The 20,418-nt window shown below is 41.3% G+C and overlaps 1 protein-coding gene across 5 annotated transcripts in view; it reads left to right on the top strand.

The window, feature by feature from the left end:
• The window catches only part of ACSL4 (acyl-CoA synthetase long chain family member 4), a 133,326-nt gene that overhangs the window by 89,779 nt on the left and 23,129 nt on the right, over positions 1-20,418 (top strand). For 2 of the 5 annotated variants that reach the window (XM_080795083.1, XM_080795082.1), the window contains exons 3-9: positions 4,212-4,451; positions 4,698-4,875; positions 6,227-6,336; positions 6,453-6,591; positions 13,961-14,111; positions 14,264-14,387; positions 17,064-17,135. In XM_080795083.1, coding sequence (XP_080651209.1) covers positions 4,224-4,451; positions 4,698-4,875; positions 6,227-6,336; positions 6,453-6,591; positions 13,961-14,111; positions 14,264-14,387; positions 17,064-17,135 — 1,002 coding nt within the window. In that variant the 5' untranslated portion in view covers positions 4,212-4,223. Of the gene's footprint in view, positions 1-3,920; positions 4,452-4,697; positions 4,876-6,226; positions 6,337-6,452; positions 6,592-13,960; positions 14,112-14,263; positions 14,388-17,063; positions 17,136-20,418 lie in introns of all 5 variants that reach the window. The other 3 variants (XM_080795080.1, XM_080795084.1, XM_080795081.1) reach the window with 2 other exon arrangements.

Here is a 20,418-nt window from a genome sequence, read left to right as displayed (position 1 = left end):
CATTCAGCACAGTCCAGTTTTTCTCCAGCCAAATTCAGCTGTGTGGGTACGGGGGCAGACTTCAGTGGAGAATTAGATTTAACCGGGTTGAAGTTTCACCAAAAGGAAAATAAAGTGAAAGGGGGGCAAGACTGTGTTCTGAGCACTGATGACTGGTGTCCGTGGACTGTAAGCTGTCTGTGGGGAGGAATTCTGCCAATGGTGCCATGAAGCAGCATTCCCGTTTGCTGTGTGATGCCACTGGCCTAGAGCTCTTCAGTGAGAGGTCGTTGAACTTGTTCAGAGTCCCGCTTATTAGCACATGTGAGGGTAGACCCCGATCCCCTACCTTAGTCTAATCCATTTACCACCCGAGAAATCAGACTTTCTCTTCCATAGAGAATCGTTCATTTCCCCTTAGTACAACAGGCAGGTGTTGAATCTTGAGTTGCTGAGTCGTCATACACGTGTATCTCTTAGGGTACGGCTGCATGCTCATAAAATTGGCTCCAAAAAAATTCAATTTTCCCATTGACTTCGATCCCCCAAGTGGAGCAGCTCCTCACGTGGAAGGCATTAAATCTGCTACACTACGTGCCGTTTCTCACCGCCATCCTGCCCTTTTCTGCCTCCATCCGTTTGCCAATCCATTTGTCCTCTCTGTTAGGACTGTCCTCTTTTTCCAGTTGTTTTATTCGTCTTTTGAAAACATACCATCCTTCTTGTCTACCTCAACTGCTCTGTTTTCTGTGAAACCTTTCCAGATAGTTCTACTTCCTACTTCCACCATCTTTCCTCCCCCCCAAATTAGTAATCTCTACACCCAACATGGGGCTCGAACTCAGGACCCTGAGACCAAGAGTCACATGCTCTTCCAGCTGAGCCAGACAGGTACCCCTCTTATGGGATATATTCTACATGTTTGTGAACTCATCTCCCTGCCATCTATCATATATATGAACACATATGTAAATGCATTTAAAAGACTGAGTGCATCCTTTACTCATCTTTGTATCCAGTGCTCAAAACTTACACATGGTAGGTGTTCTCTTTCTCTTTTTGAAATGAACTTATCAATAGATGTGAGTGTAACCCTAGAAAATCTTTGGCAAGGAAAGATTTTAAGACGACAGGCAAAACTGGGCAGAGGCTGGCCAGTGGGCTTCAAAGAGCACCGGACTGGGGGCTGGGGGTTGGTTATGATGCGCACTTGGCTACTTATTCACCAACAACAGTGGGTCATTCAGCTGAACTGGGGGTTCCAAGAAGTCCAGGCAGGGGCTCTCAAGCCTCTCCCAGCAAAGCAGCTCTGCTTTTCGCTTTTATCTATACATATTTGTGTTTCCCATGTTCACGTAAGATTTTATTCAAATGGATGACCCATGCCCCCCTTGCCACCACCAGAAAGAATTTCAAAATGACTGGAGTAAATGATGTCTCTGATCTCTCCTCATCTAAATGTTCTTCTAGGCATGCCTACTCTGTGTGTGTTGTGTTGTGTTGTGTGTGTGTGTGTGTGTGTGTGTGTGTGTGTGTTTCTATGAGGTTTAAGTAGAAGACATTTCCCTACCTCTGGAGCTTAAGGCAAATATGTATAAAAGATTAAGTGTATATAACATGAATGACTAAAAATATATAGTACAGTTAATCCAATTAGATTATAAACCCTTCAAAAGCTGTCTTCTTTATAGATCTTCAGCCCCAAGTCTGACAATTTTTCAATTGAAGGCAAGACTTTTTTTTTGATCTTCTGGTATTGTCTCTGAGAACTTATATATTGAAATAAATATTATTTTGTTTTGAGTTGATTTCCTTTTGGTATTCCTTTCTATTACCAGTAGGAATTGTTTTTTTAAATTATATACATAAGTAGGTTATCATCCGTGACTATCCTTTAGGTTTGATAAAAGAATATTACAGGATATTTGTGCTAAGAAAGAGGTGTTGGGTTTGATAGGGTTGAGAACTACATACTGGTCTCTGCTTATATACTTAGGTGCTTAGACGTTTGGTAATATTGGTAATATAATCAAGGATCAAAATGAGTGTTAGACGTTTCAAGTGATGTAGGAAGTCTTGTCAGAAGCAATTTCTAGGTAGGGTAAATCACAAAATTTAAAGTTGGAAGGATCCCAGGAAATCATCTAGGCCAGCAGTTCTTACTTCACTGTTGGTGTCACCCTTAGGGTTTTGTGGATAGATTTCTGGGAACCCACAGACCCCCTAAAATTATAGATACCATTTTGTATAGCTTGGGTTTGTAGTTCTCATTGGATTCTAAAAGGGGTCCATCACCTGAAGAAGTTAAGGGCTACTGATCTAGTCTGATCCTAAGCTCAGATCGGTTGTCTGGCTCAAGCTTACCCAGCCAGTTAGTGACCAAGATGGGGACCAAAACCCAGGTCTTTCCACTTGTAGTTTCTTGCTCACTTTACCCCACTCAGTTGAAGGGCATGAACAAAAACTGAGGCAGGATTAAACTACCTCTTTATGGTAAGTGGTGTAAAAACACACAGCTGTCCTGGGATTGATAGTCCCTCTGTTGCCACAGGAGTTGCCAAAGGATGGGCTTCAATTTGTCTCCTCCAAGTGAACTATTAATTTTTATAGTTGAAATATGCTGCCACTCTCCAAAACAGTTTTCTCAGCTGAAGGCAGGCCAGCTCCCTCTGACTTAACTGTCCCCGAGGCTGTTGCTGCACTTCCTTTCCAACTGGCACTATTTTCCTGACCTGCCATGGCCCCCAATTTTGTGCCTAATCAAATCAAAATGACTTTGTCTGATCTATCAGACCCTGTACTACCCATAGCCTCTTTGGCCCACATGCACGCACTCTGTGCCCCAGTCAGGCTAGTGTCCTTATTATTGGCACTTCCTACTCCCCCAAGGCCCTTTCACCCCTATCTCTGTGTGTCCTCATGTGGCTTCCCTGCCTGAATGCTCTCCAGTCTTTTCCTCCTTTGCCGGGTCCAGTTTAAGTCCCATGTCCACAGAGCCTCCCTTACCTACTGGTGGCTATTTCACACTTCCCCTGCACGCCTTCTTGCATTTATTGCTTGTACCGCACACCAGAGCACTTAGCTTTTTCCACAGGCTTTTCACTGGAAATGCTTCAGTGGCGGTCACTTTGGGAGTGGGGTTCTAGGAAGTCCAGTGTGGGTGATCTGAACACCCCCAGTACCCCACCCCCAATTCAGCCAGAGCAGTTTCACTTTAGTTGCATATGTGGAAAGTCTGCATGACTTTTTATTTGAAGAAGCTGTTTAGCTGCCCCTCCCTCCACCCCCCCCCCCGAAAAGAAGCTTGAAGGACACTGGATCTGACTTGTGTGCTGACTTCCTCGTAAGTGTTAACTGATCATGGGCAAGGGCCAGGACTGGACTGACAAAAGTTTGTACCTGCTACAACTATTCCCAGGCAATGGGGTGCAATTTTGAGCACAAAGAACACTTAGGAAATCACTTTGCAATTCTATTGCTCAACAGTTTGGGGGCCAGGAGATCGTGAACAGGGTTACCTCAGAAATAGTATTTCCAGGTTGGTCATTGAGAAATAAACCTACATTGGTGGATTTCTCCCATTTTGCATATAAAACCGAATCCTATTTAAAACTACCCATTTTGCATCTACATACTTAAGAGAAATCTCACTATTGGCATTCCCCAAATTCAACCAGACTTCAGTATCCCATCCGTATGTTCGTGTAAGCATTAAAGTAGCATCACTTAACATTAAATTCAGAAGTTTATGGCAATGCTTGGAACTGAAAAATGCCAGTCTTTCAGACCAGTTATTTCAACTTTCTGTATTAGATCAATTACATAAACTACTGAAGACCTGAGTATTTAAATCAGTGTTGCTATCAACTTGCTAATACTCTTGTTTTTTCTTTTTTTTCCTTTATCCTGCTCTCTGCCTGGTTCATTGTCTTCACCTACAGGTGTACTTTATTGTCGGCTTCCAAAGATTACTAACTTCTATCTGTAGCATTAAAATTGAACTGCCTTGGCTATACTGCTACTCTCACTGCTGCTTCCATTATTGCCTTCTTCAGCAAAATAAGGCTTTCTGCAGCCAAAGAATAACAAGACATAAACACCACTGTAGAAGCCTTGCCACTATGAAACTTAGGCTAAACGTGCTCACCATTTTTTTGCTGCCTGTCCACTTGTTAATAACAATATACAGTGCCCTTATATTTATTCCATGGTATTTTCTTACCAACGCCAAGAAGAAAAACGCTATGGCAAAGAGAATAAAAGCTAAGCCCACTTCAGACAAACCCGGAAGTCCATATCGCTCTGTCACGCACTTCGACTCGCTAGCTGTCATAGACATCCCTGGAGCCGACACTCTGGATAAGTTATTCGATCACGCCGTGTCCAAGTTTGGGAAGAAGGACAGCCTTGGGACCAGAGAAATCCTAAGTGAAGAAAATGAAATGCAGCCTAACGGAAAGGTTTTTAAGAAGGTACAGCATTCTTGCACTTTTTAATTTTTTTTTAAGGGGAAGGTATGCATCAGTTGATCAGAGATCAAATGCGTTTTGAATATGCTGCCATTCCACTTAAATACGCTGTGTAACCGATTCTCAGAGGGTGCTCACAGTTTCTGCATATTCACTTAAAGGCAGTTTTAGAGTTCTATACTTTGAATAGTATTTTGACTGCTTGTTGAAATAAACATACTCATATTAGAGAATGTCTTCCTTTAACAGTTAATTCTTGGGAACTATAAATGGATGAGCTATATTGAAGTGAACTGCAGAGTGAATAATTTTGGTAGCGGACTCACTGCCCTGGGACTGAAACCAAAGAACACTATTGCCATTTTCTGCGAGACCAGGGCCGAATGGATGATTGCGGCCCAGACCTGCTTTAAGTACAACTTCCCTCGTAAGTGCCTTGTGTTTTTGGAGGGGGAGAAAAGGGGTTTTAGTAACATGTGAAATTGTCCTGTGATGCTGTTGTGTTCTTTAGCAATTTTTCTGCGTAAGTTCTATACATAAAACGATATGTACTGTTCTTAAAAGCTGTCTGATAATTCCTGTTAAAGAGAATAATTTCTAATAGCCAGTATGCGAATTGGCAGCTTAATGGATAGAATTTAGAGTTTTACTTTTCATTTGGAAGTGAATTATATATGAAAGGTTTGGGGGTGTTTTTTAGGGCATGACATACAAGATAATGATTAAAACAACAAAAGAAAAATCATTGCTTAGGATCATTCTAGTTCATTGTTTCACTTCAAGGCCTCTTCTTTGACCTATTCCATTTTACCTGTGAAATGAGCACATAACAACTTGAACTGACAGTAGATACATTGGTCAGAAAGTAAAGTACAGAGTGTATTCCTGATTCATAAGCATTTGTTTTTGCCATTGTGCATGAAATTGTTTTTGAAAATTCAAAGTCCAGAACAGTTCCTACCACATGCTAGGCACTCAGTTGTTTACTGAAGGAAGAACACTACAAGTGCAGTGTCGTAATCAAGAGTTTGTGTCTCAAACAAACAGAATGAATATGAAATGATCCCCTATATACCCATCACCCACCTTCAACAATCAACAGCTTGTGAAAAGTTGCTCTTCCCAACCATGTTGCTGTTTTGGTTACTAGCCTAGAGCTGAATTTCTAGTCTGAAGTTTAACAGACACCCCTTGATTCTAACTCATCTTGGTTTCAGCTTATGTTTCCCTTTGTCTGGCAGCCCCTAAAGAGTAGATCTTGTTGGCCCACCCAGTTAAGGCTTGGAGGTCACCAATATTGAGCTTGGACATTGGGCCCACTAAAAACACTCCCTAGGAGTGAGGACATGATTCCACCTTGAAATCCTCAATCTGAAGATTCTCAAGGACTTACTCATTCTTTGGTGCTATGCCCAATGAAAGAGCATGGCACAGGGTAGTTCTAGGTGGGCTAGCTCTGACCTAAATTAAGAGTTCTGCCAGGAACTTACTGGCCTTGAGAATCTTGATTGACTAATTTTTGAACAGTTGCGTGCTTCCAGTATGCCTGGGTTTCTTCAGGTTTAGGAGGTTAGAATCCTGTGACTCTGTAAGGACAAATTGGGGCTACTGGGAAGTTTCAGACAACGTTTGAAGGTGATAGCAGAGAACATGAAATCAAACGACATTATAAGATGTCTTTGCATCCATGAGTGTACCCATCACAAAAGGCTCATTTAAATAATATTATCTCATAAATGTTTATCATTTAATGTATGTGTTTATTTTTTGTTATGTAGTTGTGACTTTATATGCCACACTTGGCAAAGAAGCTGTAGTTCATGGGTTAAATGAATCTGAGGCTACCTACCTGATCACTAGCGTTGAACTTCTGGAAAGTAAACTTAAGGTAAATAAGAATTCTTCTTTGACTTCATGGTAGTGTTCTCTGACAGGAAAATTTCTAATAATTGAGTATATTACAGGCCTACATGTAACAGCTGGATCTTTTTTTCTGCTCAACAGACTGCATTGTCAGACATCAGTTGTGTTAAACACATCATTTATGTGGACAATAAGACTATCAATAAAGCAGAATACCCTGAAGGATTTGAGATTCACAGCATGCAATCAGTAGAAGAATTGGGATCCAAGCCAGAAAATGGTAAGTAAAGCAGTGAAAACAAAATTTATTCATCTATTTAAGGTTTATTTCGGTAGGTTAGGAAAAGAAGTAATGCAAGTGAAAACCATAAACTTCTTGGATTAAAAAACTTTTTTTTGAATGTTTAAACTATCAGGACCATATATGATTAAACTCTTCTCTCCTTTTCTCCTCAAAAGTAACCAGTGTTTTAAAATCTACCAAATAAATAGTTAATGTATTCAGTGGTTCAGACTTAGGGCAGTCTGAATTTCCTTTTCAAGTGACTCACTGTAATTTTCCAGCCTGGAGCTCACATAAAGAAAAGATCTGAGGACTTCCATTCAGTAACTTTTTAAAAAAATTCTTAATGCTAGTGATTTTATTGATGTTTCGGAGGATGCAAAAAGCTGTTGGCCAAGCTCATGGTCAGATTTATTCTCCCACTGAGGTGGTATTTGGTATTTCATTTGAAACCAGCAGATGCACCTTATGGCAGAATGTCAGCTGGTCATCAGGACAGAGGGTTGAGGAAATTAAAGACTCCATTTAAGTAGTTTCTTTCTTCATGTTTAATGTGAAGATCACAGAAGTCTACTTAGATGAGAAAAGGACTAATTTTGGTAGGAGAAAATGTTGGTTGAACCCCTGTTTAGCTTGAGTATTTGACCATTAGGCACCGAACACATTTGCAATGAAAAAGAGAGACTGTATAGCCCTTTACCCAGTATGGAGAATGGCACAGAGGCTGAGATTTCACCCCCCTTTCAAACAAACAAGTGAGCCAGCTGCAGCTTCCTGGAGGTCCGAAATCCCTGAGTCAGAGATGAAGGACAGTTTTTTACTCTCAGCCAAAGCAGTAGTCAGACTGTCAGCATTCATTTTGCTTCCCCAAGTTCCCATTTTCACAGGGCACTGTGAAGAGGGTTGGGATGCTGCCTGCACCCGCAGTGAGTCATGTTACAGGAGAGCAACCGTGAGATTAGGGAGCCCAAAGTTTTTATAGAGGGTAGTATGACTGCTCTAGTGAGAGAGAGATTATTTTTACTGTATTGGACAGGAAGTGCATCTACTCTTTTGCTCTGGAGGTAGATGCTATCTCTATCTTCCAAGGTGGTTTACTGCACAAACATCCTTGAAAAGATGGTCTAGAACCCAGTCACTGCCTCTGTTCACGAGACATGCAGAAAGAAACTCAAGAGACCCGTGGAGAGTTCTCTCTCAACACCAGACTGACACTGCAAGATTGAAGTCACCTGGGAGGTCCTTAGCGGCAGGGATCTGTTGCCAGTTCTGTTGATTCACCAGAGGATTTTAATACAAAACTGTGGGGGTATTAGTCTTCATAACTTGATAGACCACATATCCCACCTAGTTCCATTTATCTCTACAGTAATGAGACACATGTATTTTTTTTTACCTCAGTTAATAGTTGTTATGATAACAAGAAGTGAAGCGTCACATCGTGTCCTTAGACTGAGAAGAGCTTAACATGTCTACTGCTGCTGCTTCCCTTAGTCATCAGAGAAAGGATGCAGTTCTTATTTGCTTGATTCTATAAATTGACAGTAGATTTTTTTTAAAGTTGTATTTATTTAAGTCACCTCTCCGCACAACATAGGACTTGAGCTCACGACCCTGAGATCAAGAGTCGCATACTCTTCCAACTGAGCCAGCTAGGCGCCCTGACAGTAGGTATCTTTAAGGAGCATTAGCATGACCCAGTTGAAGGATAACTTTATCTTTGGTTATTTCAGTGGTAAATCACACTGCTTAAATTTTTTATTTTAACTGGTATGTAAAAGTAGAATTCATTTTTCTAAACTGATTTTTAAAAAACAAAGTTTATTTTGTAGAGCAGTTTTAGGTTCATAGCAAAATTGGGCAGAAGGTACAGAGATTTCCCATACACTCCCTGCCCCTACAAAGCATAGGCTCCTCTGTTTACCAACATCCCCCTCCAGAGTGGTACGTTTGTTGCAATGGATGGATCTACTCTGATACATCCTTATCACCCAAAGCCCATAGTTTATACTAGGGTTGACTCTGGTGTTGGACGTTCTGCAAGTTTAGACACATGTATAATCATTACATCGCCATTACAGTACCACCGCCCCAGTCTCCCTGTCCTAGTGGCATCATTATAGGACCATAAAGGATATAAACTGATTTTTAAAAAGCCACCCATCGGGGTGCCTGGGGAGCACAGTCAGTTAAGCGTCTGCCTTTGGCTCAGGTCATGATCCCAGGGTCATGGGATCGAGCCCCGCATTGGGCTCTCTGCTCAGCAGGGAGCCTGCTTCCCTTCCTCTCTCTGTCTCCCTCTCTGCCTACTTGTGATCTCTGTCTGTCAAATAAATACATAAAATCTTTCAAAAAAATATAAACACTAGAGAGAGCTTGCTCTCTCTCTCTCTCTCAAAAAAATAATAAATAAATAAATAAATAAATAAATAAAAAGCCACCCATCTTGTAGAACATTTATTTAATTCTGATAAAAGATCTGTGGATTCTTGGCCATTTTGGTGTATTCTGGAATGGTAAGGAGGTTACTAGGTGGCCACAATACCCCACCTTGAAAGTAGAGGCCTCATCATGCTGTTTCAAATGAGCATGTAGAGTTGAAGTTGCCTGACAGATCAAGGCAACAACAGCAGCAACAGTGGAACACAAGGAAACGGAGGCAGGTGATGGAGAGAGGTCTGTTATCGTGATCATAGTGATGGTATCACAGGCATTTGCCTATGTTCAGATCACCAAATTGTGTGTATTAAATATGTGTAATTCTTTGTGTATCAATTATACCTCAGTAGGGCTATTAAAAAAAACAACATAGGAACAGTTTAGGTAAATGTTATAGCTTCTATGTAACACTTGTCAGTCTAGAGTAGGTAAATTAACAGCAAGAAACAAATTCTGTCGTGTTAGTTTTAAAATACTGACATTGCTTGGAGTGTGTATCTAGGTGCTTAATAAAGGGAGAATTTCAATTTCACTCAACCGTTTGTTAGTATTGTGGAATGACAAAAAAGTAATAACGGTAATAGCAATTCTCTTTGTTGGAAGGCTCAAAGATACTTTCAAGTGACAATATTTACAGTTTTTCTAATTCGCTTTCCCTGTGTATGACTGTTCTAATTGTACTTATTGAAATGTAATTTGTTGTCTGTGTAATCTAAGCTTTTTCAGTTCGTGTGTTGTGTCTTTTTTTATTTCATTTTTCCAAGAATGCATTTTTATTGTATTTTCTGAAAGCATCCATCCACAAATTATTGGGGGGGAGAAAAAGTCCTTACCACACATAGTTTGAGAAGCATGACTGTAGCACAGAGGTTGGTAAATTACAGCCTGCTCTCTGTTTCTGTTAATAAACTGGGACTAGAACACCATCCCAATTTTTTAACAAGCGTCTATGGCTGCATAGTTTTGGCAGAGACTGTATGGCCCTCAGAGCCTGAACTATTTGCTGTCTGGTCCTTTGCAAAAAAAGTCTGCTGAGCCCCTTGCTCAAGATAGCTGAAGCTAATCAGTTGGGAGGGCCTCTCTATTCTCCTCTCTCAGTCATTCAGTAAGCAAAGATAGCACTGGAGCTCAGGACCTTTAAGATGATTAAACAGCCCTGCCTTCAGACAGAGGGCTAGAAGATGAGAAGTTTAGATACTTTACCTTTGGAGACATATCTTGAAAGAAGTTGCTGTGGCTGATATCGAAGAGGTTACTGCCTATGTTCTCCTCTAGGATTCTAATATTTTTTTTATTTATTTATTTGACAGAGAGAGATCACAGTAGACAGAGAGGCAGGCAGAGAGAGAGAGGGAAGCAGGCTCCCTGCCGAGCAGAGAGCCCGATGCGGGACTCGATCCCAGGACCCTGGGATCATGACCTGAGCCGAAGGCAGCGGCTTAACCCACTGAGCCACCCAGGCGCCCTCTCCTCTAGGATTCTGATGGATTCCTGTCTCACGTTGAGGTCTTTTATCCATTTCGAGTTTATCTTTGTGTACAGTGTAAGAGAATGGTCGAGTTTCATTCTTCTACATATAGCTGTCCAGTTTTCCCAGCAGCATTTATTGAAGAGACTGTCTTTTTTCCACTGGATGTTTTTTCCTGTTTTGTTGAAGATTATTTGACCATAGAGTTGAGGGTCCATATCTGGGCTCTCTACTCTGTTCCATTGGTCTATGTGTCTGTTTTTATGCCAGTACCATGCTGTCTTGGTGATCACAGCTTTGTAGTAAAGCTTGAAATCAGGTAACGTGATGCTGCCAGTTTTATTTTTGTTTTTCAACATTTCCTTAGCGATTCGGGGTCTCTTCTGATTCCATACAAATTTTAGGATTATTTGCTCCAGCTCTTTGAGAAATACCGGTGGAATTCTGATCGGAATGGCATTAAAAGTATAGATTGCTCTAGGCAGTATAGACATTTTAACAATGTTGATTCTTCCGATCCAAGAGCATGGAATGGTCTTCCATCTTTTTGTGTCTTCAATTTCTTTCATGAGTGTTCTGTAGTTCCTCGAGTACAGATCCTTTACCTCTTTGGTTAGGTTTATTCCGAGGTATCTTATGTTTCTTGGTGCTATAGTAAATGGAATCGATTCTCTAATTTCCCTTTCTGTATTTTCATTGTTAGTGTATAAGAAAGCCACTGATTTCTGTACATTGACTTTGTATCCTGCCACGTTACTGAATTGCTGTATGAGTTCTAGTAGTTTGGGAGTGGAGTCTTTTGGGTTTTCCATATAAAGAATCATGTCATCTGCGAAGAGAGAGAGTTTGACTTCTTCCTTGCCAATTTGGATACCTGTTATTTCTCTTTGTTGTCTGATTGCTGTTGCTAGGACTTCTAATACAATGTTGAACAAGAGTGGTGAGAGTGGGCATCCTTGTCATGTTCCTGATCTCAACGGGAAGGCTGCAGGCTTTTTCCCATTGAGGATGATATTTGCTGTGGGTCTTTCATAGATAGATTTTATGAAGTTCAGGAATGTTCCCTCTCTCCTTATACTTTGAAGTGTTTTAATCAGGAACGGATGCTGGATTTTGTCAAATGCTTTTTCTGCATCAATTGAGAGGACCATGTGGTTCTTCTCTCTTCTCTTATTGATTTGTTCTATCACATTGATTGATTTGCGAATGTTGAACCATCCTTGTAAAGCAGGGATGAATCTCACCTGGTCATGGTGGATAATCTTTTTAATGTGCTATTGGATCCTGTTTGCTAGGATCTTGTTGAGAATCTTAGCATCCATACTCATCAGTGATATTGGTCTGAAATTCTCCTTTTTGGTAGGGTCTTTGCCTGGTTTGGGGATCAGGGTAATGCTGGCTTCATAAAAAGAGTTAAACAAAAGTGAAAATGAACTTTTGGGACTTCATCAAGATCAAAAGCTTCTGCACAGCAAAGGAAACAGTCAACAAAACAAAGAGGCAACCCACGGACTGGGAGAAGATATTTGCAAATGACAGTACAGAAAAAAGATTGATATCCAGGATCTATAAAGAACTCCTCAAACTCAACACACACAAAACAGACAATCATATCAAAAAATGGGCAGAAGACATGAACAGACACTTCTCCAATGAAGACATATAAATGGCTGTCAGACACATGAAAAAATGTTCATCCTCACTAGCCATCAGGGAGATTCAAATTAAAACCACATTGAGATACCACCTTACACCAGTTAGAATGGCCAAAATTAACAAGACGGAAAACAACATGTGTTGGAGAGGATGTGGAGAAAGGGGAACCCTCTTACACTGTTGGTGGGAATGCAAGCTGGTGCAGCCACTTTGGAGAACAGTGTGGAGATTCCTCAAGAAATTAAAAATAGAGCTTCCCTATGACCCTGCAATTGCACTGCTGGGTATTTACCCCAAAGATACAGATGTAGTGAAAAGAAGGGCCATCTGTACCCCAATGTTTATAGCAGCAATGGCCACGGTCGCCAAACTGTGGAAAGAACCAAGATGCCCTTCAACGGATGAATGGATAAGGAAGATGTGGTCCATATACACTATGGAGTATTATGCCTCCATCAGAAAGGATGAATCCCCAACTTTTGTAGCAACATGGACGGGACTGGAAGAGATTATGCTGAGTGAAATAAGTCAAGCAGAGAGAGTCAAGTATCATATGGTTTCACTTATTTGTGGAGCATAACAAATAACATGGAGGACAAGGGGAGATGGAAAGGAGAAGGGAGTTGAGGGAAATTGGAAGAGGAGGTGAACCATGAGAGACTGTGGACTCTGAAAAACAACCTGAGGGTTTTGAAGGGGCGGGGGGTGGGAGGTTGGGGGAATCAGGTGGTGGGTATTAGGGAGGGCATGGATTGCATGGAGCACTGGGTGTGGTGCAAAAACAATGAATACTGTTACGCTGAAAAGAAATAAAAAATTAAAAAAAAGTTTAGATACTATGTAGATATTACCTTTGATAGGGAATGGAGTGGTTATAAACCCTTCTACGTGGTCTCTGTCTCTCAGTATCTGGAAATTCCTGCCTAATTTCAGTTACACAGAGTCAAAGTATGATCCGATCCAGACAGGGCAAGAAGGACTAAATCTGGAAGGCCAAAGGAGTCCCAAAGCCAGACACATGACAAGTGTTCTGACTACAGGAGTGAGTGAGCGAGTGAGTCAGAGAGAAAGGACCTCTTACACCATTATTTTTATCTAACTGCACATTCAGTACTTTGAAAAAATGATTTCCTATACAGATTTCAAGAAGCAATGATAAAAGCAGTGGAAAAGGTAATTTTGGTTTGGTGTTCTTTGGATTTTACTTGCCACTTGGAATCTGATCTTAAAATCACCTGTTAAATGTATTATGGTTATCTAATTCAGTGCCCATGGTTTAGTTATTGAAAAATAAAATTATTTTTAGAAAAAATTAAAAAAAAAGATCAAGTCCAGTGGTTTCCAATTAGGGACATCTATGAGTGTCACCTGTCGAGCCTTTGCTCCATCCCAGACATCGAATGTTCCAAGCTAGGGACCAGAGATAGAGATGGTATTTTGTGATTCTCATACCCACCAGTGGTTAAGAAGCACAATCAGGTCCAACTGTCTCATTTCAAAGATGGGAAGACTGAGACCTGAGGAGCTTGTGCACAATACTCTAGTCTCCCGATTCTTCAAAGTCCTGGATAGCTTTCCATAACACTGCTGAAAGGCAGACGTAGACCGGGATTAGGCTGAGTATCCGGAAAATGGGCCAAATCAAGTTTGAAATTTTCACTGCAGGTCACCAGAATTTGAGTATCAGTAGAGAGTATTTGTTTTACACAGGTTATCATGATGCAAAAACCTAAAAATCTTCATCTTTGTTTAGCAGTTTAACTTTTAAACTGAAGAAAATGTGGTGCTTTTTTGTTTATTTAGTGAGCGTCCCTCCGAACAGACCGACCCCTTCGGACATGGCCATTGTCATGTATACCAGCGGCTCTACTGGCCGTCCCAAGGGAGTGATGATGCACCATAGCAATCTGATCGCTGGCATGACTGGCCAGTGTGAGCGAATTCCTGGACTGGGGTAAGAGAATCATTCCACTTTCTCCTTAGAAGTCAGAGCTCATGTTTGGCCTTCCCTGAGCTCAGTCTATATTAAAATGACAAGACTCTTGATGTTCCTAATTACCACACCCTTTTAAGAATGGCTAAAATGTTTCGCTCGTTTTGTTTTAGACCAAAGGACACGTACATTGGCTACTTGCCTCTGGCTCACGTACTAGAATTGACTGCAGAGATATCTTGCTTTACCTATGGCTGTAGGATTGGATATTCTTCTCCACTTACACTCTCTGACCAGGTGACAAGCTTTTCACTATATCGGCATGATCAGATTAAGTTGCATTGTTTGGCTGACAACATATTGCAGAAACTTGAGATATTTTAATTCTGTGAAAGCTTTCTCCTTGACTTCAAAAATAGCTCCCATGAGCAGATATGTAGCTGTAGAAAAGAATCTTATGGATTTGTTAGCATTGCTTTATCTGCATCTTTTTTTTAAAATGATTTTGAAACTAACAGTTCATCTTGTCTTTATTAGATTTTGATTTTGGATAGCTAGGATAGAGAATATAAAGGCTCTGGGCCTTTTGGGTGGATTATCCATCAACAGTGGTGGGTTTTGGGGCAGAGATATGGTGGTGGGATTAGGGCCTGGTTTTACTCTGGGTTTTCTCTAGCACTGTGCTGTCGACTGCAGTAGTCCCTAGCCACACACTGAAGTAGGAAGAATTAAAATTAGATGAGAAAAATCTCATTTCTCAGTTGTTGTAGCTACATTTCAAGCTCTTAGTAGCTGCATGTCACTAGTGGCTACCCCGCTGGACAGCACAGGTACCAAACATTTCCATCATTGTGGCAAGTTCTATTGCCTCTCCAAAGGCAGGCCTCAGCTTTGTGCCCTGGGTCCAGGATCTCCCTTCTCCCTGGTGTTCACAAGTAGCAAGGCCAGCAGCAAGTAGAGCGAACTCATGTACTTTAAGCGCACTTGAAATTACACAACGAATACCTGCTAATAAATGGCACCTGATGTAGTCAAGTTAAAATAGACCTGTGACTAACACTGGGGCTTGAATTGTAAAACAGATTTTTTAGAAAGCTTTGTAATGGTAAAGGAAGGAAGGAAGGAAGGAAGGGGAGGGAGGAAGGGAGGGAGGAAGGAAGGAAGGAAGGAAGGGGAGGAAGGGAGAGAGGGAGGGTGGAAGGGAGGGAGGAAGGAAGGGAGGGAGATCTGTGATGATTATGTTTCAGTGCACTGTAGTGTGGTTTTTTAATGTTTAGAAATGTTTTCAAAATGTGAAAAACATTTCAGTAGGCTTTGAGTGTGATTCCCCCCACCCCCTGGGAAAGTTCAGAAGCCAGGGACTAGCAACCCTTGTTTTCACTGCCTTTCTGAAAACAGTCGCATCCATGTAGGGAAGGGGGCCGATGGAGTGAATGCCCCACCTACCTTTTTAATGAACTTTATAAGAAAGAGTCTCAAATCTTACCAGGCATCTAACACCCAGTAATCTCCCTCATGTCTGGAATCAGAAAAAGTGGGGAGATGAGAGGCACCACATGTGAAGCCAGAGATCACTGTGATGTCCTAACTAGGGTTCCTGCAATCGTAATAAGACAAGAGAACTGATGCCATTACTGAGAGTAATAAAGTGAGGAAGGGCTTTTTAGGCTGCGGCTACTGTGGAACAGCTCTCTAGAACGACAAGTGGTCAGCACCACACAGAGGGCAGCTCTCTCTAGAAGGACTTAAGAGCCCATCTTTCTCCCTATAGAGCAGCGCCCCGTGTGTGGTATGCCTGTGTGGGGATAGGTTCCCACTTGCAAAAGTGCACACGCTTGCACATACACAAAACAACAAGTAGTCATTTTATTTCCTTTATCCATCTTAAAGAAAAGTAGGATAAAGGCAATTGAGTTCTTCCAGCAGAACCTTCTGTGTGACGAGGCTGGTGCTACCTGGAATATCACACTTTTTCTTAAGAGCTGGTTTTCTTCCTGCCTGTGGCAGCACAACTAACATGGCCTACATCTATGCTTACAGACTAGCGAACTGCATTATAGCAGATTCTTATTTTCACTTTTTATTTTTAAATTTTATTTATTTTTTTAGAGAGGGGGGAGCTGAGGGGGAAGACGAGAGAGAGAATCTGAAGCAGGCTCCACACCCAGCACATGAGCCTGATGTAGGGCCCGACCTCACAACACCGAGATCATAACCTGAGCTGAAATCAGGAGTCAGACGCTTAACCAATGGAGCCACTCAGGCGCCCTAACAGATTTCTATTTTCATCTCCCTTTTTCAGTGGGCTCCTTTATCATTGTTTCTACCTACTGATCTGACATTTGAAATCCCAAACAGTATTTATGTGTATAAGAAGTAAAAGAAAGGAAAACAAAAGAAAGAAGTTGTACATTCACATTGACATATGTAGGTGCAAATCTCCCATGGTCACTGGCACTATCTTCAGTATCCTGTCAACCAAAATGTTCTCAAATTTTGAGTATTTTGGTATGATGTTAATTGACAGCAGTGACTTTCAGATGTGGCTTTACCATTTGGCTCATCCAAGAAAGTTAAAAGTATCCTCAATTTTGTTTTAGTGCCCCACCTACCTCAGTGGAGGGCTTCTGTTTTTCCTTTTTTTTTTCTCTCCCTAATGGATGATTTGTGTTATGGTTGTTATGTCATAAATAATAATGCTCAATTTACCAAAATATCCCATTCTTCTTCATTCTGAATCAGCGTTTCTGCTCTGAAGAAGGCTGAAATGTGCTAGAAGAAGTAATCTCTGGACCTAAGCCATAAAGCACTTATGCTTTAGACTTTTGTAGGTTATGATAGTTCTGATAACTCCCAGGGCGGTAGATGAATTCCATGTGTAAATTTCTGTCACTGTCATCGTTGATACTTGAATTACAACATTTTTTGTGAAGATTGGTTTTCCTCATCCTATTTACTTTGTCTTTGCTATAGTCCAGCAAAATTAAAAAAGGAAGCAAAGGGGATTGCACTGTACTGAAGCCTACACTCATGGCAGCTGTTCCGGTGAGTACAGAATGTAAATGTCCTTTACTGCTCACACTTGGACTTTTTAAAAGGTAATACCCTTAGGGATTTGTGTATGGTTTTTAAAAAAGATTTTATTTATTTATTCGACAGAGAGAGAGAGAGAGAGATCACAAGTAGGCAGAGAGGCAGGCAGAGAGAGAGGGGGAAGCAGGCTCCCCGCCGAGCAGAGAGCCCGATGCGGGCCTCGATCCCAGGACCCTGGGATCATGACGTGAGCCGAAGGCAGAGGCTTAACCCACTGAGCCACCCAGGTGCCCCTGTGTATGGTTTTAAATGTTAATTTTACTATGTTGAAATTATGGCAGATGTGTTCAGTAAAAGCGTCAATAAGTATTGAGCGGGGTGAGATGGCAAGCTTCTGAAATGTATGCCTGCTAGTGTTGCTGATACTTTAAAATTAGGGGCTGAAAATGACCTGAGTTTGGATCACCTCATGTGAGAATCAGTCATGTTTCAAAGGTACAAGTTTATCCTACAGATCATTTCTGTTTCATCACAAATTAAAAAAAAAAAAAACAACAAAAACAAAACGGAAAGAATGTAGGCCATCCCAGAGAACTGAAGCAGCTTATCCAAGGTTAGGAAACTGAGTCTCGAATCCGAGCCTCCCGACCCTTACGTTGACCAGGAAAAGTGGCACTGGAGAGAGCTTCCAAAGTGAAGCTCTTCTAGATATTTAAAATCCTTATGTGAAATAGTGTCTTTTATGAAAAGGAAGACATTATAGTTTTTGGTCTTTTTTTAAAAAAAGATTTATTAGAGAGGAGAGAGAGCACAAGCAGCGAGTGTAGCGGGGAGGGGAGGAGCAGAGGGAGAGGGAGAAGCAGACTCCCCACTGAGCAGGGAGCCCGATATGGGGTAGGATCCCAGAAGCCTGGGATCATGATCTGTGCCGAAGTTAAACACTTACCCTACTGAGCTACCCAGGTGCCCCATTTTTGGGCCTTTTAATAATAAATTCTGAAATATTTAACACAGTGTTTCCAATTTGCAGAGTCAAATATATTCTAGCACTTTTAGGCTTGGCAACTGCAGTGGGATTGTGTATCATGACTTGCTTGTATTATCATCAGATTTTAAGACTTAACCCAATATCTTTCTCAGAACTCTTTTTGCACACGGAAAGTCAGAGATTAGATCATGAAGTGTTTGGCCCAAGTTTTCTAAGAATTACAGATGGAAGTTACTTTTTTTTTTTTAGCTTCTAATTACAAAATCACCAAATAACCAAAAAATTAGGATAGATCAGAGTGGCCTTTGCCTTTTTATTTAGAGGTGCTGTGGGATTCAACATGTTTACCAACTGAAAGAAGCTTCTCACTAAAGCATAAGAAAGTGACACTAATGATAGGTAGCACAGGGTACTTACTGTGTTCCAGGCACTGTGCTAAGTGCTTTAGATGGATTATCTCACTTATTCCTCCCTAAGACTCTGCTAGGTGGGTCCGGTTTTTTCAGTTTTTTTTAAAGGAAAAAAACTTGCCTGAGGTCACAGAGCCCACAGGTACTAAAGTTCAAGTGTGAACTGAGTCATCTTAACTACGGTGATACCAGAATCAGTCGACTTAACTACTATGCTTATCTATTTAGGATTGTTTCATTTTGGGAAACAGTATTTTGGCTTTATTACCCAAAGTACAGGAATCCTTAGTAAATCATATCAGAGAACAAAGGAAAGGAAAAGGGCCAGGACTATAGGAAGTAATGTGTGAATTTAGGTCTGAAGATAAGCGGGAGTTAGCTGATATGCTGTGTATTTCAATTGCCCATTGTCCATTCTTTGCTTTGTGTCTTGAAAGGGTCGCTTCTGTGGATGAATTATCAGGGCTTGCTTGCCTTCTGACTTGTGGTTGGCTTCAGCAAAATTATTGGCACTCAGGAGAGATCATGGGGCATGGAGGCATGGGGAGGGGTGGAGGGGTGTTCTACATACTTTGCTCCTTTCCTCCCGGGCTGTGATTTGGGGAAGTGGTCAGGTGCCCATTGGACAGTCTCTTCTTTCCCACTGGCCATAACCAGGCCTTGCCCATGGCTATAGTCCTTACCAGTTCCAATGATAGTTCTCTCCACTTACTTCTTCAGGCCTAGGGATAGTAAACAATCCCCATGTTCCTGGTCCATTGATGCTTCACCCAACTTTGTTGGTTCCCTTAGTTCTTCCTACTCCTCTACAAATAGGCCTTAAAAAAATCTTTTTTGCTGAGAACTGATAGATTCTATTATCTGAGTTAATTTCTTTCCTGGGTCAGAACAGAAGATCCATTTAGTATCGTATATTCACAGAATTTAGAATAAATCACTGCTTCTTGTAAGCAATGACTCAGTTGAACATCATGTAATTATTAGGTTGAACTAAAGGGTGAGTTAATGGGCTAACAATAAATCCTGCCAACTTGTTGCAACCGTACTGTGTTCCTTCCTCACTGAGGCCTTTCTGTGCTGATGACTCGTATCTACTGGAAGGAGCGGGGTGCGCGGTGGGGGGGGGCTACTTCTCACACATCTGTCTCACTCCCATATGCTTTTTTTCTACCCAACATCCCATTCACTTTTTTCAGAGGGACAGTTACAGCATATTAAAATCCTTCCAGGGAAGTTTTGGAATTTCTCAATCACAGATCTAGACAAATATTTCAGTTCTGTAATAATGCTTCCATTTCTGTGGAAATGGACAGAACGATGCTGTCCCATGCTTGAATGCTGAGGTAGCCTCTCTGCACCCCTGCCAGCTTTACTGAGATACAATTGACGTAGCATTATGTTAGTTCAGGGTGCACAATGTGATGATTTGATATATGCAGATATTGTGAAATGATTACTTAACACACCCATCGCCTCACATAGTTACCGCGTGTGTGTATGTGTGTGTATGTGTCTGTGAGCAATGAGAACATTGAAGACCTACTCTTCTAGCAGCTTTCGAATATACAATACATTCTTGTTAGCTGTGTTCACCATGCTGTGCTGTATATTACATCCCCAGGACGTAACTCATCTTCTACCTGTAATTTTGTAAACCCTTGGACCAACATCTCCCCATTTCCCCCCACTCCCTAGCTTCTGGCAACCACCAGTCTACTCTCTGTTGCTGAATTCGGCTCCATGTATAAGTGAGATCATACAGTATTTGTCTTTTTCTGTCTGCCTTATTTCATGTAGCAGAATGCAAGAGATGGTTTTGTTGTCTTCATTTGTGAATGGCTCTATTCTGATATGGAAGGAGCCATTCCTAAAGTCATTCATGGTAGCACAACTGAAT

Source organism: Martes martes (assembly GCF_963455335.1).
Source record: "Martes martes genome assembly, chromosome: X".
Lineage (NCBI taxonomy): Eukaryota > Metazoa > Chordata > Mammalia > Carnivora > Mustelidae > Martes > Martes martes.
The sequence above is the reverse complement of the archived record's forward strand: the minus strand, read 5'-3'. Positions and strand labels throughout refer to the sequence as shown.